The sequence below is a fragment of the Peromyscus eremicus genome, chromosome 1 (genome assembly GCF_949786415.1).
Source record: "Peromyscus eremicus chromosome 1, PerEre_H2_v1, whole genome shotgun sequence".
Lineage (NCBI taxonomy): Eukaryota > Metazoa > Chordata > Mammalia > Rodentia > Cricetidae > Peromyscus > Peromyscus eremicus.
Window position 1 is genome coordinate 117,879,542 of NC_081416.1, and position 20,620 is coordinate 117,900,161.

At 41.8% G+C, this 20,620-nt stretch overlaps 1 protein-coding gene across 1 annotated transcript in view; it reads left to right on the forward strand.

Annotated features, from left to right (window-relative positions):
• The window catches only part of Blm (BLM RecQ like helicase), an 88,129-nt gene that overhangs the window by 58,321 nt on the left and 9,188 nt on the right, over window positions 1–20,620 (forward strand). The window contains exons 13-18 of the mRNA XM_059272372.1: window positions 1,822–1,928; window positions 3,030–3,190; window positions 7,249–7,444; window positions 11,852–12,042; window positions 14,686–14,824; window positions 20,033–20,232. Of these exons, the coding sequence (XP_059128355.1) occupies window positions 1,822–1,928; window positions 3,030–3,190; window positions 7,249–7,444; window positions 11,852–12,042; window positions 14,686–14,824; window positions 20,033–20,232 (994 nt within the window). The remainder of the gene's footprint in view (window positions 1–1,821; window positions 1,929–3,029; window positions 3,191–7,248; window positions 7,445–11,851; window positions 12,043–14,685; window positions 14,825–20,032; window positions 20,233–20,620) is intronic.

Sequence of the window (20,620 nt, forward strand, 5' to 3'; positions counted from 1 at the left end):
GCCGTGGGCACTCCCATAATTAGTAAATATACTTTTTTAAGCAATGGGAAAGAAAACCTAAGAGCAAATATTCGGTAGAGTAGTGTGGCAGAACTAGAAGGAAAATGGTGAGCATTCAAATGGGGTACGGGATGCAACAGACCTGGATCTTCTGAGAAACCGGCCATGAAGGGAAGGGTGAAGGAGAAGCTTTTAGTGCCCTTGGAGTTATGGTCCTACAAGATAGCCTGAGACAGAAAGAAAGAATTCACAGAAGAGTCTAGAAATACAGAAGGTAATGCAGAGAATGAACTAAGGAAACATGAAGGAGTAAATGGGAGCCAAGAGTAGTCACCTAGATAGAGGAAGAGGAGCATGCGTGTCAGAGTCCCTGCATTCCCTCCGCAGCCCAGAGCAGAAGCAAAGTGCTCCGTGTGTGTGTGTGTGTGTGTGTGTGTGTGTGTGTGTGTGTGTACTGCCCCTCTGTTATCCTTTAAATCTTTAAGTTACACTTACTGTGTGATTTCCCTTAATCGTTTAAATCTTTTAGCCATCTCTGCTTTTGTTTGGTTTTGTTCGTTCTTAGACGCTGTCTATTGTTGCCGTCTCTACTTTTAAAATAGAAACTGTGTGTCTGTGTGTGTGTTGACGCATCTGTGTATGCAAGTATATGTGCTAATGTGTGCATAAGCCAGAGGTCAGCATCTGGTGTCTTTCTTTCCACCATAATTGAGACAGGGTGTCTTCATGAAGTAGAAGCTTACCAGTTAGGCGAGACTAATACTAATTACCTGGCTAGTGTGGTGAGTCCCTGGGATCCTCCTGTCTTCACCTGCCAGTGGCAAGATTCCTCGAGCATGCCACTGTGCAGAGCTTTCTGCATGGATGCTGGGGATTCAGATTCAGGTTTGGTGGCTGTATAGCAAGCACTGGACTCACTGAGCCGGCTGCCCAGACACCACCTCTGCTTGCAGTCCACATCATCTTTAAGACTGTACTCGTGGTTTGCCTCTCTTTATCTGCATTCCAGATCTCCATCATCTAGTCTGGAGATGTATCTTCTTTATCACCACTCTTTAAAATCCTTAATTCTTAACCTCATGTCCATTTCAGTGTTCCATTACGTCACCTGCCAAGGATAATGGTCAAGGTCAATGTGAGGCAGCTTAGTAAGGAGGTTTGCATGGTAGAAACATGCCAGTGGTTAGCATTTGAAGCTGCTGCCTCCATTTGAGCTGTCAGTCACAGTGGCATAGACTGGTTGACCCAGACGACAGAGATTTATTTCTTGTGGTTCTGGATTACGAGAAAACAAGATCAAAGTTCTAACTTATCCTTTGTCTGGTGGGGTCCCTCTCCCTGTTTTGTACTTGGTGGTATTCCCATTGGAGCCAGAAGTACTAGGGAGGGAGGGTCAGTGAGGTCTCTGTTTGGGTGGGGTTTTTTTGTTCTTTGTGTTTTTCTCTTTAAGATTTATTTTGCTATGTCTGTGTGTATGTACACACATGCTTGTGTTTGTGTGGGTGCCCGTGGAGACTGAAACAAAATGTTGATTCTATTGAAGCTGGAGTTACCGATGTTTCTGAGATGTCTATTGTGGGTGTGGGATCCAAATTTCAGTCCTCTGATAGAGCAGTGACTGCTCTTAACAGGTGATCTATCTCTCCAGCTCCTCTGTTTTTTATAAAGACCCTAATCTTGGTGACTCGACCCAAAGGGCCCACCCACCTCCTCATGCTATGACATTGGGGGAAGTACTTTGGGTAAAAAACTTTCAGTCTATGATAATGGGTGCGACTGTATTTTCTCATAATACTTAAATTTTATGTTTGGATCTTTTAGGTTTACCATGAGCTTTAACAGACACAATCTGAAATACTATGTGTTACCAAAGAAGCCCAAAAAAGTGGCATTTGATTGCCTAGAATGGATCAGAAAGCATCACCCATGTGAGTACAGTCATGTTATTAATTATGTCTAAAAGTAATAGATTTAAAAAGTCCTTTCTATATTTACTGTACTACAATAGAATATGTAAAATTGCATATTAAACATTTCTTTTTACATTATTATAGCACCAACTTGCTATTTGTGGGAAATATTATAATTTTGAAATCTCATTTGGTTCAATAACAATAAACCTTAACGAAAATATATTAGATATGCCTCCTACACACCTACATTGTAATTCTTGGTTTCAGTCTTTTTTCTGGCGTCTGTCGGTGTATGAATAACACAGCCAGCCCTTTGTTTTAGCGCCTTCTCCCAAGTGTGTTTGCCTTTGAGTTATGTTAACTAAAATGAGATTCTGATGTTCGTAACGGTTTGCCAGGTAACCCATTTTCAACATCTTGATCATTTTCCCATGACTTTTATAAACTTAGGAAGAAGCACTTTTAATAGCTATAGCATGTTTGTTTTATAATTCTTTATCTTAATCATCCCCATATGTTGCCTATTGAGCTTTCATACCAAAACTTTGGCTTCAGTCCTTGTACCATTTTATTTCCTAGGTTGGTTTCCTGGAAGGAAACCGAGTCAAAGGGTAATTTTGCCATGTGTTCCTACAGCCCCATTGTTGAGTTGGTGTGAGACAGCCCAGTATTAGTCTAGGTTGCCCTTGCAGGAACAGGGTTACAAGTCCAGTCTTAGTTCCTGTGTTCATGAATCCCTTGCTTGAGCTCTTCTGTGTGACCATCTTGTATCATAAGAAGGCTGCAAAGCTCTGTTTACTGGGTCCTGTGGTTTTGGTTTTTGGTTTGTTTGTTTGTTTTGTTGTTTTTGTTTTCTCTTTTTTTTTTTTTTTTTTTTTTTTGGTTTCTCAAGACAGGGTTTCTCTGTGTAGTTTTGGTTCCTGTCCTCGATCTCGCTCTATAGCCCAGGCTGGCCTCGAACTCACAGAGATCTGCCTGGCTCTGCCTCCTGAGTGCTGGGATTAAAGGCGTGCGCCACCACCGCCCGGCGGGGTCCTGTGTTTTTAGACCGCACTGTAGATGTGTTGTCGACGTGAAAAGCCCTGGCTCCTCAGTCCTCTTTGGCTTCCTTGGCAGACGACTCGGGGATAATTTACTGCCTCTCGAGGAGGGAGTGCGACACGATGGCTGACACCCTACAGAGAGATGGCCTTGCTGCTCTGGCTTACCATGCGGGCCTCAGTGACACCGCCAGAGACGAGGTGCAGAGCAAGTGGATCAACCAGGATGGCTGCCAGGTAGGCTGCAGAGTCAGCAGACCCCGCGGGGACCGGCAGCTTCGCGTGTGGAGGAGGAGACGACAGTTTTTGTTTGAGTTATTGAAACGGTGTCTTGATATGTAATTGAGACCAGTCTTGAAGTCAGGGCAATTCTCCTGCCTCTTAGCTAGCTTTGCTTTCTGTTTGTTTTTATAAGGGTGTGTGTGTGTGTGTGTGTGTGTGTGTGTGTGTGTGTTTGTGTTGGGGGATGTGCCATGCTACATGTTGTGTGAAGGTCAACTTTCAGGAGACTGTTCTCTCCTCCCACTGTGTGGGTCCTAGGTAGGGAACTTCAGGCTCCACGACTCTCTGAGCTTGTTTTTATCTTCTAGGTAATAAACATCAAAGTAAGGCTGACAGTGAGTCCATGATGCAGTGAACAACTTAAGAATGTTATGGGCGAAGGAGATGAAAATTGAGGCGAGGGCTAAAATGCTGTTTTTAGTAATAGGGACTAGGGATTTGTTCTAAGAAAAACAATGGCATCCAAGGAAGACTTTAGCAGGATAGTGGCGTGTGCCACCCCTGCCCAGCCCATTTCAGATTCTTATACTAAAATAAGATATACAGAGCTGAAGAAATGGCCCAGTGAGGAAAGGTGCTTGCCACCAAAACTGACCCGTATGGTCAAAGGAAAGCGTCAGTTCTCACAAGTTACACTTTGACCCTCACACATGTAGTATGGTACATACACGTGTATGCACATGTGTGCATTCACACACAGACTTGACACGTAATAAATAAATGTAGTGTTTTATTTTAAAATAAAACAGCTGGGGCCGGTGGTACATGACTATGAGTCAGGAAGCTTGCCATGAGTTCCAGGCCAGCCTGATCTGTAGTGAGTACCTGACCAATCAAGGCTACATAGAGAAATAAATAATTTTTAACAAGGGCATAGGAAGATGGTTCAGTGGTTAAAGTACTTACTGTTCATGCATAAGGACTGGCGTTCAGAGTCCCAGAACCTATGTAATTGTCCCACCTCTAATTCCAGAGCCAGGAAGGTAGACATGAGGTCACCAGGACAAGCCGTCTAACCAGACTGACTGTGTATAGGTAAATCCTGGGTTCAGCAAACCAAGGAGAGAGTGGTCAAGAAAGACGCAGCTTCCGGCCTCCATACACAAGCACTATCTGTGCACATATACACGAGAGGAAGAAAATAAAGGAAGGCGTGCTGCGCATGCCTGGAACAGCACTGACTAGAGACAGGCAGATTCCAAGAGTTCACTGGCTGGCCAGCCTAGCTAGCTTCCTTTCCAGTGAAAGACGTTGTCTCAAGGCAGGAAAGCAACGAGCAATGGAAAAGGACCCAGTGTCCTGCTCTGGTCTCTGCATATACCACATATGTACACCACATTGTACACACAGACATATAGATATGCGTATGTGTGAGTATGCATCACAGCCATACACTACAGACAACACAACAGTGTGTGCACACGCAATACATTTTTTAAATAGAGGTTAAGTGGAAAGTATTAATTGTGATTGGTGTTTTATTATGTATATACTCTTGAATAATTGAGAAACTAAGCTTTAAAATGCCCCGGAAGAAAAGAATTGCTAACAGCGACTTCAAAACTAAGCGCTTGCCCTTGTATCTTCAGCCTATAAAATGTAAGAGTTTAAATTTTTTTTGTTAAAGTACATACATACATATATGTGTATATATGAACCAGGTGTTGTGTGCACACCTTTAATCCCAACTCTAGGTAGACAGGCAGGAGGATAGCTGAGTTCAAAAACTGTCTGGTCTACTTAGCCGGTTTCAGGACAGCCAGGACTACATAGAAAGAGACCCTGTCTCAAAAAACCAATAAAATATTAATTAATTGAAAGAATAAGTGTAGCATCAAGTTTTAAAAATAACAGAAATAAGGAAGTTAAAATTGAATAAAGCCATTTTTCCCAGTTATATAAGAGTGTTCATAATTGAGCATGGTAGCTTATGCTTGTGATCCCATCACTTGGGAGGTTGAGGCCAGAGGCTCATGAGTTTGAACCTACTTGGGCTACATGAGAGCCTGTCACAAATGAAAACAAAAGGAAGAAGAACTTGCAGAAGAATTGGCATCGTTTGGCTTCTTGGTAACCTGTGCCATGTGCCTCACAGCCATGGACTCACTGAACACCGCGGGGGCACCTGGCCTGCCAGAAGCCGGCAGGTGACTCTGGTGGAGCTGTGGGCTAGCATCTCTCATTTGCACAGCCTTTTGCCAGCTCTCCATCATGAAAGGCTGCAGTAAACTTTCTCTTTCCCGGGGCACTTCCTTTTAATCAAAGAGCCTGAAGTTTAGATGGATGAGTAACCTTGAGTACAAGCCAGCGCATCCCGTGCTGATAATGTACTGGTCTGCGGACCCTGTCTGTGCACGTGGTTTGTAGTTCCTTTTCTAGTCATGGCAGCAAAGTCATGTCATTAGCCTTAGTATGACTGCTAGATATTTCTGTCACTTTTGAAATGCTGTTCTTGCAATAGCGAGTCATTTTTTATGTGCTAAAAAAAAGATGGCTTTATTTGTATAATGTAATTTTGCCTGAACATACAGTATTTTGGCCTTGGTCAAATAAGTCTTAGATTTTCAACTGAAATAGTCTTTTTTTTTTTTTAAGATTCATGTTTTATTTTTAAGTGTGTATGTAGGGTGGGGTAGGGAACAGAATATACACATGTGAACACAGATGCCTTCAGTCCAGAAGAGGTATTGGATATCCCCTGGAGCTAGAGTTACAGGGAGTTATAGAGCTGCTTGCAAAGCCCAGCTTATTTTATTTTTAATTCTGTGCACATGAGTTCAGGTGCCCACAAAGCCAGGAGAGGGCATTGGATCACTTGCAGTTTATAGGCAATGCTGAGCTGCTCAGCATGAGTGCTGGAAACTGAACTCAGGTTCTCTGCAAGAGCAGTGTGTTCTCTTTGGTTTTTCGAGACAGGGTATCTCTGGGTAGCTTTGGGACCTTTTCTGGAACTCACTCTGTAGCCCAGGCTGGCCTCGAACTCACAGAGATCCTCCTGCCTCTGCCTCCCGAGTGCTGGGATTAAAGGCATGCGCCACCACTGCTCAGCTCACAGTATATACTCTTAACAACTGAACCATCTCTTCAGACCTTGAAATAGATACTCTTGAAAACAAATTTGTCACACTCCTAAAGATTAACTATTGCCTAGCTGCCACTAAATAATTTGTATAGGCCAAGGAGGACAATCCCTGGCCTTTCTGTCTTATTTTTATGGTTTTTGTTATTTTGTTTTTGTATAAGCAACTTAGGCTTTTATCTAAGTTAAATTAGATAAAAGCAGTTAAATTTTCTAAGCTTTTACTTTGAAATCAGCTGTTGAAAAATAAGTTAGTGTGTGATCACTTGGTACCCTGTGGAAGACTTGATGATAAGCATAGAGCAGATGAGAATGTCTTTGTTCCTAAGTCATGGGAAGAACTAGCAGCAATTAGCTGTGAGGACTCAAGACGACCCTGGAGCTCAAGAAATGTCTTATGTACCTTAACTTGGATGTCATGGCTGTGTGAGCAACACTCACCACACATCCCGACTAGAAACAGAGGGAAAGCAGCACACAAAGGGCTGGTCGCAGTTGATTCTGGATCCTTCAGATGGTAATACCAAGTCACACAGGAGGATCCTGCCGCCTGAACTTCTCTTTCCTTTCTTGGATCTGAGTAGAATTGCAAGTTATCAATATGAAAATCTTGCTGGGCAGTGATGGTGCATGCCCTTAATCCCAGCACTAGGGAGGCAGAGGCAGGTAGTTCTCTGAGAGTTTGAGGCCAGCCTGGTCTCCAGAGTGAGTTCCAGGAAAGGTGCAAAGCTACACAGAGAAACCCTGTCTAAGAAGAAAGAAAAATCTCACCTTGTTCATGCTAAATACAGGAACCAAGTTCAGATGCTATGTTGTGTGCAGTTATTTTAAATTTTTGTTTAAGATCAGGGATAGAGTTTTTGGAAGTATCTATTATTTTTAAAGTGTTCCTTTAAATGTATTATGAGTCTAATAGACTTTTATTTCCTGCCAGGTTATCTGTGCAACCATTGCATTTGGAATGGGAATTGACAAACCTGATGTACGATTTGTGATTCATGCATCTCTCCCTAAGTCTGTGGAGGGTTACTACCAAGAGTCCGGCCGAGCTGGAAGGGATGGGGAAGTATCTCACTGCGTGCTCTTCTATGCCTATCACGACGTGACCAGACTGAAGAGACTTATAATGAGTAAGATAAGCACCTCTGATGACATTCTGTCATGTTCTAGCTCATGGGAACAGTCTGCCTCTGCTGTTAGAGTATTTGGGTCCTGTTGTCACTAAATAGTCATAGAAAAATAGAGGCTTTTAATCTATATTGTAAAGTTTATTTTAGTTTATTATGAAGGTACTACATACTTGTTTGGTAAAGTCAAGTGATATTGGCGTGTTTCCACACCAGGCTGCCTGAGTCTCCAGAGAGTGGCTTCCTGTGTACCTTTCCAGATCCAACACCATTTCTAGGGGGAAAAAAAAAAGACAAAGAGAAAATAATGAACTCTTGTACTCTTGTACCCCAATCCAGTTTAAGGGTGACTGGGGGAAAGCTAAGTGTAGAAGCATATGGCTGAATTTTGCTTCCTGGGAAAGCTGAGGTAAGACTGTTGCCTGACCTAGGAGCTGAGTTGAGTATGAAACTGGTCCAGGCAATGTAACAAACCCATCTCAGAAGAAGCAAGGGAGGATGGTGAGACCCAGTCTCAGAGGGAGGAGAAGAAAGAGAAGGGGCAGTAGAGGCAACCCCTGTGCAGCATCTTGTGTTTGGTGTTCCCCTTTCCCACATGCAAGTGTTTTCAAATGTAAATGCTGGTCGTGGAGATGTCTCAGTGGTTAGGTGCTTGCCACTTAACAACACAAATGCTTTTAGACTTAGGAACAACCTGAGTTCAGTTCCACCAAACGTTGTCCTCTGGCCTTCTCACCTATATGAGCTAGCACATGTATGTACATGCACATTTTCATATGCATGTGTGCATTTACACACATAAATAAAAAAATGTAATTTTAAAAATAAAATGTAAATGCAATTGTAATAGGCTAATGTATATATGTATGTAGGTATAATGTATAATTGTTCCAATTACATAGTGTTAGAGAAAATTGCATAGTATTGTTTTTTGGGGCTTACTAAAGCAATCCCCTCTTAATAGATATTTAAGTTATTAACTTTCAGTGTTATCACACATAGTGCTGGACAGCCTTGTACAGATGTCTTTCAGCATTTATACAATTGTGTATATAGGATAAATTTCAACTGTCTCAGTAGGTCAAGTGAATCTGTATTTTAGAATTTGATTTTATCACTTGTACACCTTTTTTTTTCCTGTTGTGATAGTTAAATATGTTTCGTAATCGTGTTTCTGTGTTTTTGAGACTACTGTCTCATTTACTCTGGTACTAATACTGAGTGAGCATGGGAAACGGTACTGACCATGCTGGGACTGTCACCTTTATTACCTTTCTGATTCATAAAAGCTAGCTTTGGAAGTACAGTCACTCCTGGGAAAATGGTGAGCTACAGATAGATTTATAACTTGCCCCCAAGATACTTGAGGGAACAGCTACAGAGGATGGCCTGATGTGGTGTGGCCATTGGTGCAGACCTGCTTTGTTTACACTTCACAGATGCACATCCCATGCTTGTTTGCTGGCTTTTTTGTTGGCCTTCTTTTGAGATACAGTCTCATTTTGTAGCCCAGGTTGACCTAGAACTTGTGATCCTCCTGCCTCAGCCTCTTCAGTGCGGGATTACAGCAGTGAGCCACCGAGCCAGCTCTCCATGCTGTTGTAACTGCTTTATTGCCTAGTCACTCATTTTATCGTTACCACAACTCTGAAAGATGAGACTGTCACTCACCTCATTGCAGAGAAGAAAATGAGACCTAGCGCTAGTGAGCGGCAGTCCCTGAACGGATGCAAGTTCGTCTACTGCAAGCCCGTGCATGATTCTTTCACTGTACCAGAATGATCTCAGCACAAAGCAATGAGTTGTTTACGTTTGTTTTGCTGACTTGTGTTTTTAAAAACAAAACCTGGAGAAGCATCTTCCGTTCATGGTGGCTTGACTCATTGCAGCCTTATGAAAGGTTATATATTCAGTTGAGCCACACTTTGAATTTTTAATGTTGTTATAAGGAGCCTTGGAGGGGGTTCTCATTTTTATTTTATGCATATGTGTAAATGCCTAAATGTACATGTGCACCACCTGTGTGCCTGGTGCCTGTGGAAATCAGAAGAGGGCACCAGATTCCCTGGAACTAGAGTTATAGCCGATTACAGTCTGCCATGTGAGGCCTGAGAACCAAACCCACATCCTCTGTAAGAGCAGTAAGTGCTCTTAACCGCGGGGCCTTCACCCAAGCCCCTAACGCTGAAGTTTTTATGAGCTAGTTATGTGGGGCATTAGCAACCTCAGCTTGACGTCAGCCTTGCAGCCACATGGGTCAATAACCAGCAGTTTATAGTCTGCTATGTTGCTAACCTAGGATCTTCAGTAGTTTAGGTACATTAAGTACAGTGTCCTATGTATGATAGTTTCACCTCAAAATAGGTTTATCAAGATATGACCTTTCATAACTCTAAAAGCATTTGTATTGTTAAGTGAAAATAATTTAAGTATTTAAATCCTGGTATCCTGGCAACCATTTGAAAAAATAAAAACTCAAAAACTGTAAGGAAAATAGTAATTTTATTCTTAAGTAACCATGATTGCCTATTAATGCAAAATATGCACGGTTGGGTTTTTTGCATTTTAATTGATTTTCTATGTGTGTACATATATGTGCATGCACACATGCATGCCACAGTGCATGGGCAGTGATAGAGAACAAATGAGTTGATTCTTTCTTTTCTCCAGGTGGGTTCCAGGAATTGAGCCCAGGTCATCAGGTTTAACAACAAGTACCTTTAACCTGCTCAGCCATCTCACCAGCCCCATTTCTTGTTTGTAAACCTTGGAATCAAACAGGATACTACCACTCCTAGTTTCTGTTTTCTGTAAGCTTGTGTAGGGCATGCTAGGGATGAAACCCAGGGCCCTGCATGTACGTGCTAGGCAAGAGTTCTACCACTGAACTACATCCCTAGACCCTGGAAGTACTTGTTGGATATGGTGGTTATTGGAGACAGGGTCTCACTGTGTAGTCCTGGTTGACCTAGAACTCACTATGTAGACCAGGCTGGCCTTAAACTTACAGAAATCTGTCTGCCTCTGCCACCTGAGTGCTGGAACCAAAGATGTGTGCCAATGCGCCTGGCCAGTTCTGGTTTTTTGTTTTGTTTTGTTTTGTTTTTTGAGACAGGCTCTCACTATGTAACCTAAGCTTGTATCAAACTCGTGATCCTTCTGCCTCCCAAGTGCTGGGATTACAGGTGGTACCTCCAGAGTTGCCATATTTGCTTTATTGCATGACTCATTTTATCACAGCACCTGCAAAAATTCACAAAGCTGTGACTTCACCAGAAATAATATAATACAATGTTAAAATCATGAACTACTCAAATAGTTGGTTTAGATGGTATGCGACAGATGTAGGTATTGCTGTTTCCCTTAAATTTAGGATATCCTGTCGCTGAGCTCCTAGGGTCCCCTGGGTTCTTGACCACAGTTTTAGAAGCCCTGGTTTCACTAGGTTTTTAGCTATGGGGACTGTCTGCTTCCTCTAGATACACAGCTCAGCACATATCTACCGGGAGAGGAAGTATAACACAAATCTCTATCATTGGGATAATAAAGACATAAAGAAAATTCAATTTTAAGAAGGAAAATTAAACATTTTAGGGTAAAATAGCTTATGCCAGTAATCTCAGTATTTTGGAGGCTGAGACAGGAGAATTTCACAATTTCAAAGTCATCTTAGGGTACAGTGTGAGACTTTGCCTCAAAAAGGAAGAAATCCAGCATTTCTATAAAATTAAAACCATGGGCTGGAGAGATGGCTCAGAGGTTAGAAGCACTGGCTATTCTTCCAGAGGTCCTGAGTTCAATTCCCAGCAACCACATGGTGGCTCACAAGCATCTGTAATGAGATCTGGTGCCCTCTTCTGGACTGCAGGGATGCAGGCAGAACACTGTATACATAATAAATAAATAAATATTTAAAAAAAAACAAAACAAAACATGACATGTGATCTCAAACATCCAGTGAACTGCAGTATAAAAAGATGTCATTGACACTTTGTTATTAATAGTGATTTTCTTATTTAGTATTTCAATCTAGCAGAGCACAGCGGCTCATGTGTGCTGTCCTAGCACACAGAAAACCGAGGTAGCAGAGTTATCTAAAGCTCATCTAACCATAGCAAGATCTTATCTCCAAAACCAAACAAAAACAGAAAAGAAAGATAGATGAATCTACTCTAAATACTATTTTTAATATTCTTTTGGTTTTCTACTGTAAAAATTTTACATTGGGCCAGGTAGTGGTGGCACACACTTAATCTCAACACTTGGAGACAGAGGCAAGCAGATCTCTGGGTTCGAGGCCAACCTGGTCTGCAGAGTGAGTTCCAGGACAGCCTGGGCTATACAGAGAAACCCTGTCTTGAAAACCCAGTAAAAAAAATTTTTTTTTGTTCTGTTCTTCATTTCTTTCAGTGGAAAAAGATGGAAACTATCATACAAAGGAAACTCACTTCAATAATTTATATAGCATGGTACATTACTGTGAAAATATAACGGAATGCAGAAGAATACAGCTTTTAGCTTACTTTGGTGAAAAAGGATTTAACCCTGATTTTTGTAAGAAATACCCAGATGTTTCTTGTGACAATTGCTGTAAAACAAAGGTAAAATATGTCATTTAAAATTACTTAATAATTGCCGGGTGGTGGTGGTGCACACCTTTAATCTCAGCACTCAGGAGTCAGGCAGGCAGCTCTCTGAGTTCAAGGCCAGCCTGTCTACAGAGCAAGTTCTAGAACAGCAAGGGCTACACAGAGAAACCCTGTCTTGAGAAACAAAAACAAAAAGCAACAACAACAAAAAACTTTAATAATTAAGAAAATCGCTGACATTTTTTTTAACTTTAAAAAAAAAAAAAAAGTAGTCCAGGTGTGGTGGTGAACACGGCAAGCAGATCTGAGTTTGAGGCAGCCTGGTCTACATAGTGAACTCCAGGACAGCCAAGGCTACATTGTGCAATCCAGTCTCCAATAAATAAATAGATAGATAGATAGATAGATAGATAGATAGATAGATAGATAGATAGGTAGGTAGGTAGGTAGTGAACTCCAGGACAGCCAAGGCTACATTGTGCAATCCAGTCTCCAATAAATAGATAGATAGATAGATAGATAGATAGATAGATAGATAGATAGATAGATAGATAGATAGATAAACGTAGGCCAGGCTTAGTGGAACATGCACTTAGAAGGCAGTAGCAGAAGATCAGGGATTCAAGGTGGTCCTTCACTAAGTGTGTCCATGCCAACCGGGGCAGCCTGAAACCTGGTTTCAAAAAGTAACAAAAAACAAAATAGTAAACATCCAAAAAGATCCAACATGGATGAACAGGGTATTTTAAATTCAACTATAACTTAGAGATCTCATTCTCAAAAGAGTGGTAATAAGAGTAATGTGTTTGAACATTACTTATTTAACTGTAAAGAATAATGAAAGGGAAGTGATGAATCAATCCCAGCAGCAGTTCAGAGGCTGAGACAAGAAAGGAAGAGTTAAGGCCAACCTGGGCTACATAGTGAGATCATGTCTTAAAAAAAATAGTAGTAACGATGATGATGACATGACTTGTGGATAAGTTTAATATTGTCTGGCCTGAAATAACCCTGGAGACTGTTAAATTTATTCATTAGGTACTTATGACAATTTCTCTCTCTCTCTCTCTCTCTCTCTCTCTCTCTCTCTCTCTCTCTCTCTCTCATACACACATACACACACACACACACACACACACACACACACACACACTCCAGTACTAGGAATTGATCCTAGGACCTCAAGCCCACTAGACAAGTACTCTACCAAAGAACTTTATTCCCAAGTGTCCACCCTGTTTGTGTTATATTTTAAAAGACAAGATCTGTATAGTTGTCCTGGATTGCTTTAACTGTCACCTTGGCACAGCCTATAGCCATCTGAGAAGGGAGTCTCAATTGAGAGATTGATTGCCCAGATCAGGTTGGCCTGTGATGCCTACTGTGGGCAGCACCATTCCCTGGGCAGATGATCCTGGGCTATATAGGAAAGGTAGCTGAGTGTGAGCCACCAAGCAGTGTTCTTCCGTGGTTTCTGCTTCAAGCTCCTGCCCCGACTTCTCTCAGTGATAGACATACCTATAAACTGTAATAAATCCTTTTTCCCCCTAAGTTGTGTTTGGTTATAATGTTTTATCACAGCAACAGAAATCAAGAGTAGTAGCCCAGGCTGGCCTCAAATCTGCAGTGATCCTTCTGCCTCAGACTCCCAAGTATTGGTACTACAGACATTGAGCCACTGCACCTGGCTTACAGTTTCATGTTCTAATATTTATGATGACTTTTGCACACTTGCTATGTTATTTAACTGCTTGTGGTGTGCTAGGAACACCCACTGAAGGGAGGCAGCCATCTAATACAGCGTGCTAAGTAGTGGTACAGAAATGTGCAGGGCTAGACAGAGCAGAGTAATTTACTCGGGGGGGGGGGGGGGGGGGGGGAGCGGCAGGTTCATTGCCCTTTCCTCCGCCGCACCCTAGAAAGGCTGCTGTCAGCCGCTTACTTGCAGAGTACTGCTTTGTGACAGCTCTGATCTAGGAATGTAGGGTTCATGCCAAGATGGAGACAGGATAGACGAGGGCAGAAGGAGCATCTACTAATGAGGACTACAAAAGGTGGGAACACTAAGGAAATGAGAAGAGGAACTGAAAGGAAATGGTTCAGGAAAGGAGATTGTCATGTTTGGTGGCCCATAGAGTTAATCCCAGCACTCGAGGTGGGTCTGAGTTCAGTGTTAGCCTGGTCTACATAGTGAATTCCAAACCAGCCAGAGTTACATAGCGAGACGTTGTCAAATAAATAAATAAATAAATAAATAAATAAATAAATAAATAAATAAATAAATAAATAAATAAATAAATAAATAAATAAATACAGTAGCACCAAGACTGAAAAGAGATTAGAGAATTGGTGACTTGTACTTACGGACAGCGCTTTATCCTAAAGGCCACAGTCTCACAAGGGACAGACAGAGCACTGTTCCAGGAGTTGTGCAGGGTGAAGGACAAGATATATGTCTGAAGCAACAATAACATAGCCACAATAGAGGCCTAATTATTCTAGAATTTAAGAATGAACATTTGAAACTTCCTTAGTTTTTAATCTTCATTTTAATGTGAAAATGAATTATAAGTTTTACCACAATTAATATTAAGCTCTAGTAACCTAGGTCTCCTTATCTTAATTACAGCAGAAGGTAATTTTTTTTATTCATAGGATTATAAAACAAAAGATGTGACTGATGACGTGAAAAATATTGTAAGATTTGTTCAAGAACACAGTTCATCACCAGGAACAAGAAATGTAGGTCCTTCTGGAAGATTCACTCTGAACATGCTGGTCGACATTTTCTTGGGTAAGTCATCTGCTGTATTGTTTGAATTATATCAGTTAAAATTAAACATCTAAAGAAGTGATTACAAGTGCATTAAAAAGTCACAAAGATGAGTTTTCACATAGAAAAAACAAATAATAGAACTAGCAAGATAACACAAAGACCTGAGTTTGATCTCCAGAACCTACATAAGGAAATCCAGACTGACCAGGCTTGGAAGCTCACACCTTTAATCTCAGACCGTAGGAGGCAGGCTGTTTACACGGAGAAAACCTGTCTCAGAGACAGACAGACAGACTTGGGCTAGGGAGGCAACTCAGTAGATAAAGTACTTGCTGCAGTAGTCATGCGGATGTGGGTTTGAATCCCACCACCCATGTAGAACCTGGCCCAGTAGTACGACCTATACCCCTGGTGATAGGCAGGTCCCAGGAGCTTGCCAGCCAGTCTAGTCGGAATGGAGAGCTTCAGATAGAGGCCGAACTTTAACCTCTACTGCACATGTACATACACTCATCCATGTGTACCACCACACACACAAGGCCAGGGGTGGGTAGCACATCCTTGAAATCCAGTGTGAGTAAACAAACAGGGATCCCTGAGCAACACAGTCCAGCAAGCCTAGCCTACTTGGTGAGTTCCAGGGCAGTGAAAGACCCTGTCTCAAAAAGGAAAAGGTGGGCAAACCTGAAGTGCAGAAGCCATGATTGTCCCCTGGCCTCCGCACACATACCCAACATGCACACATAACCTGCACACACATGAATGTTCATACACAGAAGATGACTGTAGTAAAGCTGATGCGCGTTCATTTGAATGAATAGAATGTGACTTGCTTGGAGAACTACCTGTAAATTGGCTTCCAATTTAAATTTTTTTACTTCTTAAATTTTATATGTGTATTTTGCCTACGTACATGGTTGTGCATCATTTGCATTCCTGGTGCCCATAGAGGCCAGAGATTGGATCTCCTAGAACTAGAGTCACTGACAATTGTAAAGCCACTGTGTGGATGCTGGAATTCGAACCCAGGTCCTCTGGAGGAATAGCCACTACTCATAACTGCCAAGCCATCTCTGCCCCCTCCCCTGTTTTTTTTTTTGTTTTTTGTTTTTTGTTTTTTGTGGGGTTTTTGTGTGTGTGTGTGTGTAGAGAGAGAGAGAGTTGGTGTATGAATATACACGTGTGGAGACCAGAAAAGGGAGACAGGTCCCCTTGAGCTGAAGTTCCTGGCGGTTGTGAGCCACCTGATATGGGTGCTAGGAACTGAACTTGGGTCCTCTGCAGGAGCAACAAGTGCTTTTAAAAGCTGAGCCATCTTTCTAGCCCACAGCTTCCAGTTTAAGATGGCAGCCTGTCTTTTCTGCTTGAGATCCTATTAAAGTGATAGTAAAGGGACCAGGGGGATGAGAATGATGTGCACATCTCTACTCCCAGTACCCAGGAGCCTGAGGCAGAAGGATCAAGAGTTTGAGGCTGGCCTTGGCTGTCTAGCAAGACCCTATCTTAGTGGGGTGTGGGGTCTTCATAGGGGATGGGGATTTAGGGACAACAGTTGACTTTCAGTAGACAATGAGCCCTTAGGTAAGTAGAGGAGAGCTGCGGCAGTTTTTGTGACAATGTGTAAGTGAAGGGCGAAGAGCTCTGCTTAGGAGATCAGCCTTCCCTAGGTTTTTGTGTTCTTTTCCAGAGGGAATTGATGAAAAGTGAGGGAGACTTTGTTTTGAGGCAGATAAAGGATTTCAGGAATTTAGATGCCTTCTACTCAGTTTTTATGCCATTGTGGCGTACTGGAGGCTCCTTCAGAGACAGTCTTTTTTTTTCTTTTTTTTTGTCTGGTTGGTTGGTTTTTGGTTTTTTAAGACAGGGTTTCTCTGTCTTGGCTGTCCTGGAACTCACTTTGTAGACCAGGCTGACCTCAAACTCAGAGATCCACCTGCCTCTGCCTCCTGGGTGCTGTGATTAAAGGCACGTGCCACCACCACCCGGCCAGAGACGATCTTGAATGCTTTAGAAAGATAAAACAGGTGCTAAAACTGGCATTAGGTGCCTATCAGCAGCCCTGAAGACTAAAACACTAAGAAAGTAAGTGCATATTAGTGGAGTGCACAGACACTGACCTGAGGGCCCAGTAGAGAGTACCAATGGACCTCTGTGAGTTCGAGACCAGCCAGGGCTACAGCATGAGACCCTGTCTCTGAATGAATGATTGAATGATGAATAAGTGTACAATATTAAGAATAAAAGAAGCATGAGGCTGCTTCCAGGAGTCATACTATATACACACACTAGTAGGAAGGAAGGTGGCCAGGAGTTGTGTCTGAAGGTTCAGAAACAGATGAGCAGTAGTCTGTCTTCCACAGCATGGGTTGTGCTGGTGGGTAGATGTCAGGTGGTAACTGCCATGATGGAAGAACTGTAAGAGTTCGTGTTCTGTGTGCAGGTGACCACCAGAAGCACTCAAACTAGGAAAAAGGTGATTGCTTGACTGGAGGTGTAGTTGAGTTGAAGAGCATTTGCCTAGCATGCTCCAGGCCCCGAGCTTGACCCTAGCACGACATACAAGTTAAAGGTGATGGACTTGGAGAGCGAGGCTGAAAAGAGGAAGGGTAGCATAAGATTGTGACTTGCCTGTCCACCCTCCTTTCTATCCCTCCCTGCCTTGACAAGGTGTCATTTACTATATTGCCCATATGATTTATATCATTTGTGTATGACAAGATACAGTCCGTCTCTTAATTTTAAGTAGTTTTATTTAAGGACATATATTCTATTATAAAAACGGAATGGTAAAATAGTCTTTCAAACAAATCTTTGACCACTTCTCTGTTACACTTTCATGTAGATTTATACAAGATTAGTAGCCAGGAGGTGGTGGCCCACACCTTTAATCCCAGCACTCAGGAGACAGAGGCAGGGGAATCTCTGAGTTTGAGGCCAGCCTGGTCTACATAAGAAATTCCAGGACAGCCAGGGCTACACAGAGAAACCCTGTCTTGAAAAACCAAAACATAAAAAAAAAAAAAAATTATTGGATTAGAGATTAAAGATTACTGGAGCAAACTTTTTGTTTGTTTGTTTTTTCATTGGTTCAAAAAAAGCAAACATTTTTGTTACACGTTCTTCGGCTACTTATTGGCCCTTCTGTGTGCATGCATGGTGCACTCCTGACATTCCATCACTTGGGATGCAGAAGCAGGAGGATTGTCACAAGTTTTGAGTGCAGCTAAGATTATATAGCAAAAGCCTGTATCCGAAATAAATAAATAAAAATTTGTCTCCGTCCTTGAGCTTTCTTAGTATGCCCTGCGGCGGAGTTGCTACATCTCTCAAAGCCGGTTAGCAGAGCAGTGGTCCTGTTCTAGAACGTTAGGGAATGCAGATCATTGAAAGAGTTTAAATAGTACAAGATACATGACCAAAAGCCATTCTGAAATTTCAAATGATGTAATTATTTGGCCCTCTTAAAGTTAAAGTCTTCCAAAGTAGCTGCTAATTCTGGTTATGTTACAGGCTTTTTAAGTAGATAATAGTTGTGATAAAATTGTGCAAAGCCAGGCATAGTGGGACATGCCTGTAATCCCAGCACTTGGGAGACAGAGGCAGGAGGATACCACAGTTTCAAAGCTAGTCTTGTCTATCTATTGAGTTTTAAGCCAGCCAAGGTTGTATAACAGACGGTTTCAAAAAGTTTTTTAAGCCAGATGGTGGTGACACACGCCTTTAGTCCCAGCACTTGAGACACAGAAGCAAGCACATCTCTTTGAGTTCAAGGCCATCCTGGTCTACATAGCATTTTCCAGACCAATAAGAACTACATAATGAAACCCTGTCTTAAAAAAACAAACAAAAAAAAAAACAATTTTTTAAATTTTGTTTTGTTTTTCAAGACACGTTTTTTCTGTATAACAGCCCTGGCTGTCCTGGAACTTGCTCTGTAGCCCAGGCTGGCCTCGAGCTCACAGAGATTCTGCCTCCTGAGTGCTGGGATTAAAGGCGTGTGCCACCACTGCCCAGCCAGAAAAAGAAAAAGAAAGAAAAAAAAGCAAACTTTTTTTTTTAACTTAACCTATCTTTAAAAAACAAAATAAAACATTTTTTAATTTAACATTTAAAATTGTGTTGGATGAAAAGGTCACTGCTCTTCTCGGGTGACGGGGAAGGACAGTGCAGGCACTTCCCATCTCTCCTCTTTTGAGATCTGGGGAAATGCTACATTTTGGTTTTGGAATTTGTGTCTGCTTTCTCAGAGTGTAACAAAATATAGACTTAAACACGTACTTTATAATCGAATAGATATTTAAATAAGTAGGACCAGAGATGGTATTTAGAAAACCGATTCAAAGGCCTTACCTAGCATGTGGAAGATCCTTGGTTCAGCCCCAGCAATGGGGGAAAAATGTCGACAGTCCTCTGAGGGCCGGCAGGGTGGCTCAGCAGGTCAGGATGCCTGCTGCCCAGCCTGACAACTTGAGTTCAGTCCCTAGGTCCCATGTGGTGGAGAGAACTAACTCCTGCAAGGTTGTCCTCAACTTCTACAACACAAGCTGTGGCACATGTGTACATACAATGAGTAAATAAGTGAAAAATACTCTTTAAAAACTCTGTGAGCTGGTATGATGGCACATACCTGTAATTCTAAGCACTTGGACAGTGGAAATGGGAGAATCAGGAGTTCAGGTGACGTTGAGGGCAGCCTGGGCTGCATGAGACCCTGTCTCAGAAAACAAACAACAACAAAAACGTTGTGTGACTTTATCAATAATACACAGAAATATAAAGTATAACAGAGAAGTATAAAGCTGTTAGCACTTACGAGTTCTTTATTTCTTTGCTCTATTTTTCTAATACAGTTTTATAAGCTGTGAATGCAACATTTTGAAATAACAAGCTTGGTATTGCTGTGATCTTGGTCAACATGTTATAAACAAAGGGAAGTAGAAGCAGCGGGTCTAGGATGGGGCGCAAGCTCAGTGTGCACGAGGTGCTGGCTCCTGCCCCATCACTAAGAGAAAGTACACGCAACCACAGAAACCTTGGCACTCTCCTCAGACAGGCTCATAATTCAGAAATGAGGGTCTGTCTGTGCTGTGGGGTTGCCTGTGGAACAGATGATCTCTTCTATTTGTCCAAAAATGTCCTTGAATGACTTTTTAGCCTCTTCTGTATGAATAATTATGAATAATAAGACATCTATAGTTACTCATCTAACTTTTTGGACCTTATTAGGGAACAAGAGTGCAAAGATTCAGTCAGGAATATTTGGAAAGGGATCTTCTTATTCACGACACAATGCCGAAAGACTTTTTAAAAAGCTGATACTGGACAAAATTTTAGATGAAGACTTATATATCAATGCCAATGACCAACCAATCGCCTATATGATGCTGGGGATTAAAGCCCAACATGTGCTCAATGGCCACTTAAAGGTAAGGTATTTTAAGTGAGCATTTTACTGTCTCTCAGTGAATATACCAGAATATATCATGACAAAGTTTGGTATCCTTTCCAAAGCTTAGGTACTAAATTTACATATGCATTCCCTTAAGAACGTATTATGATCTTAATTGGAAAGAGATCTTGAAATTGAACCAATTTATATGACATTTGTCAAAATGAATTTAATAGATATTCAAGCTACTAAATCTTCCTATATTCATTAAATAAGCATTGATGGGCCAGCAGGTGGGTAAGGGCACTTGCTACCAGGTTTCATGACCTGAGTTAAATCTCTGGGACATACATGAACAAAGGAGAGAGCAGATTCCTATAAACTGTCTTTTACATACACACCATAGCATGCATGTATATATGCGT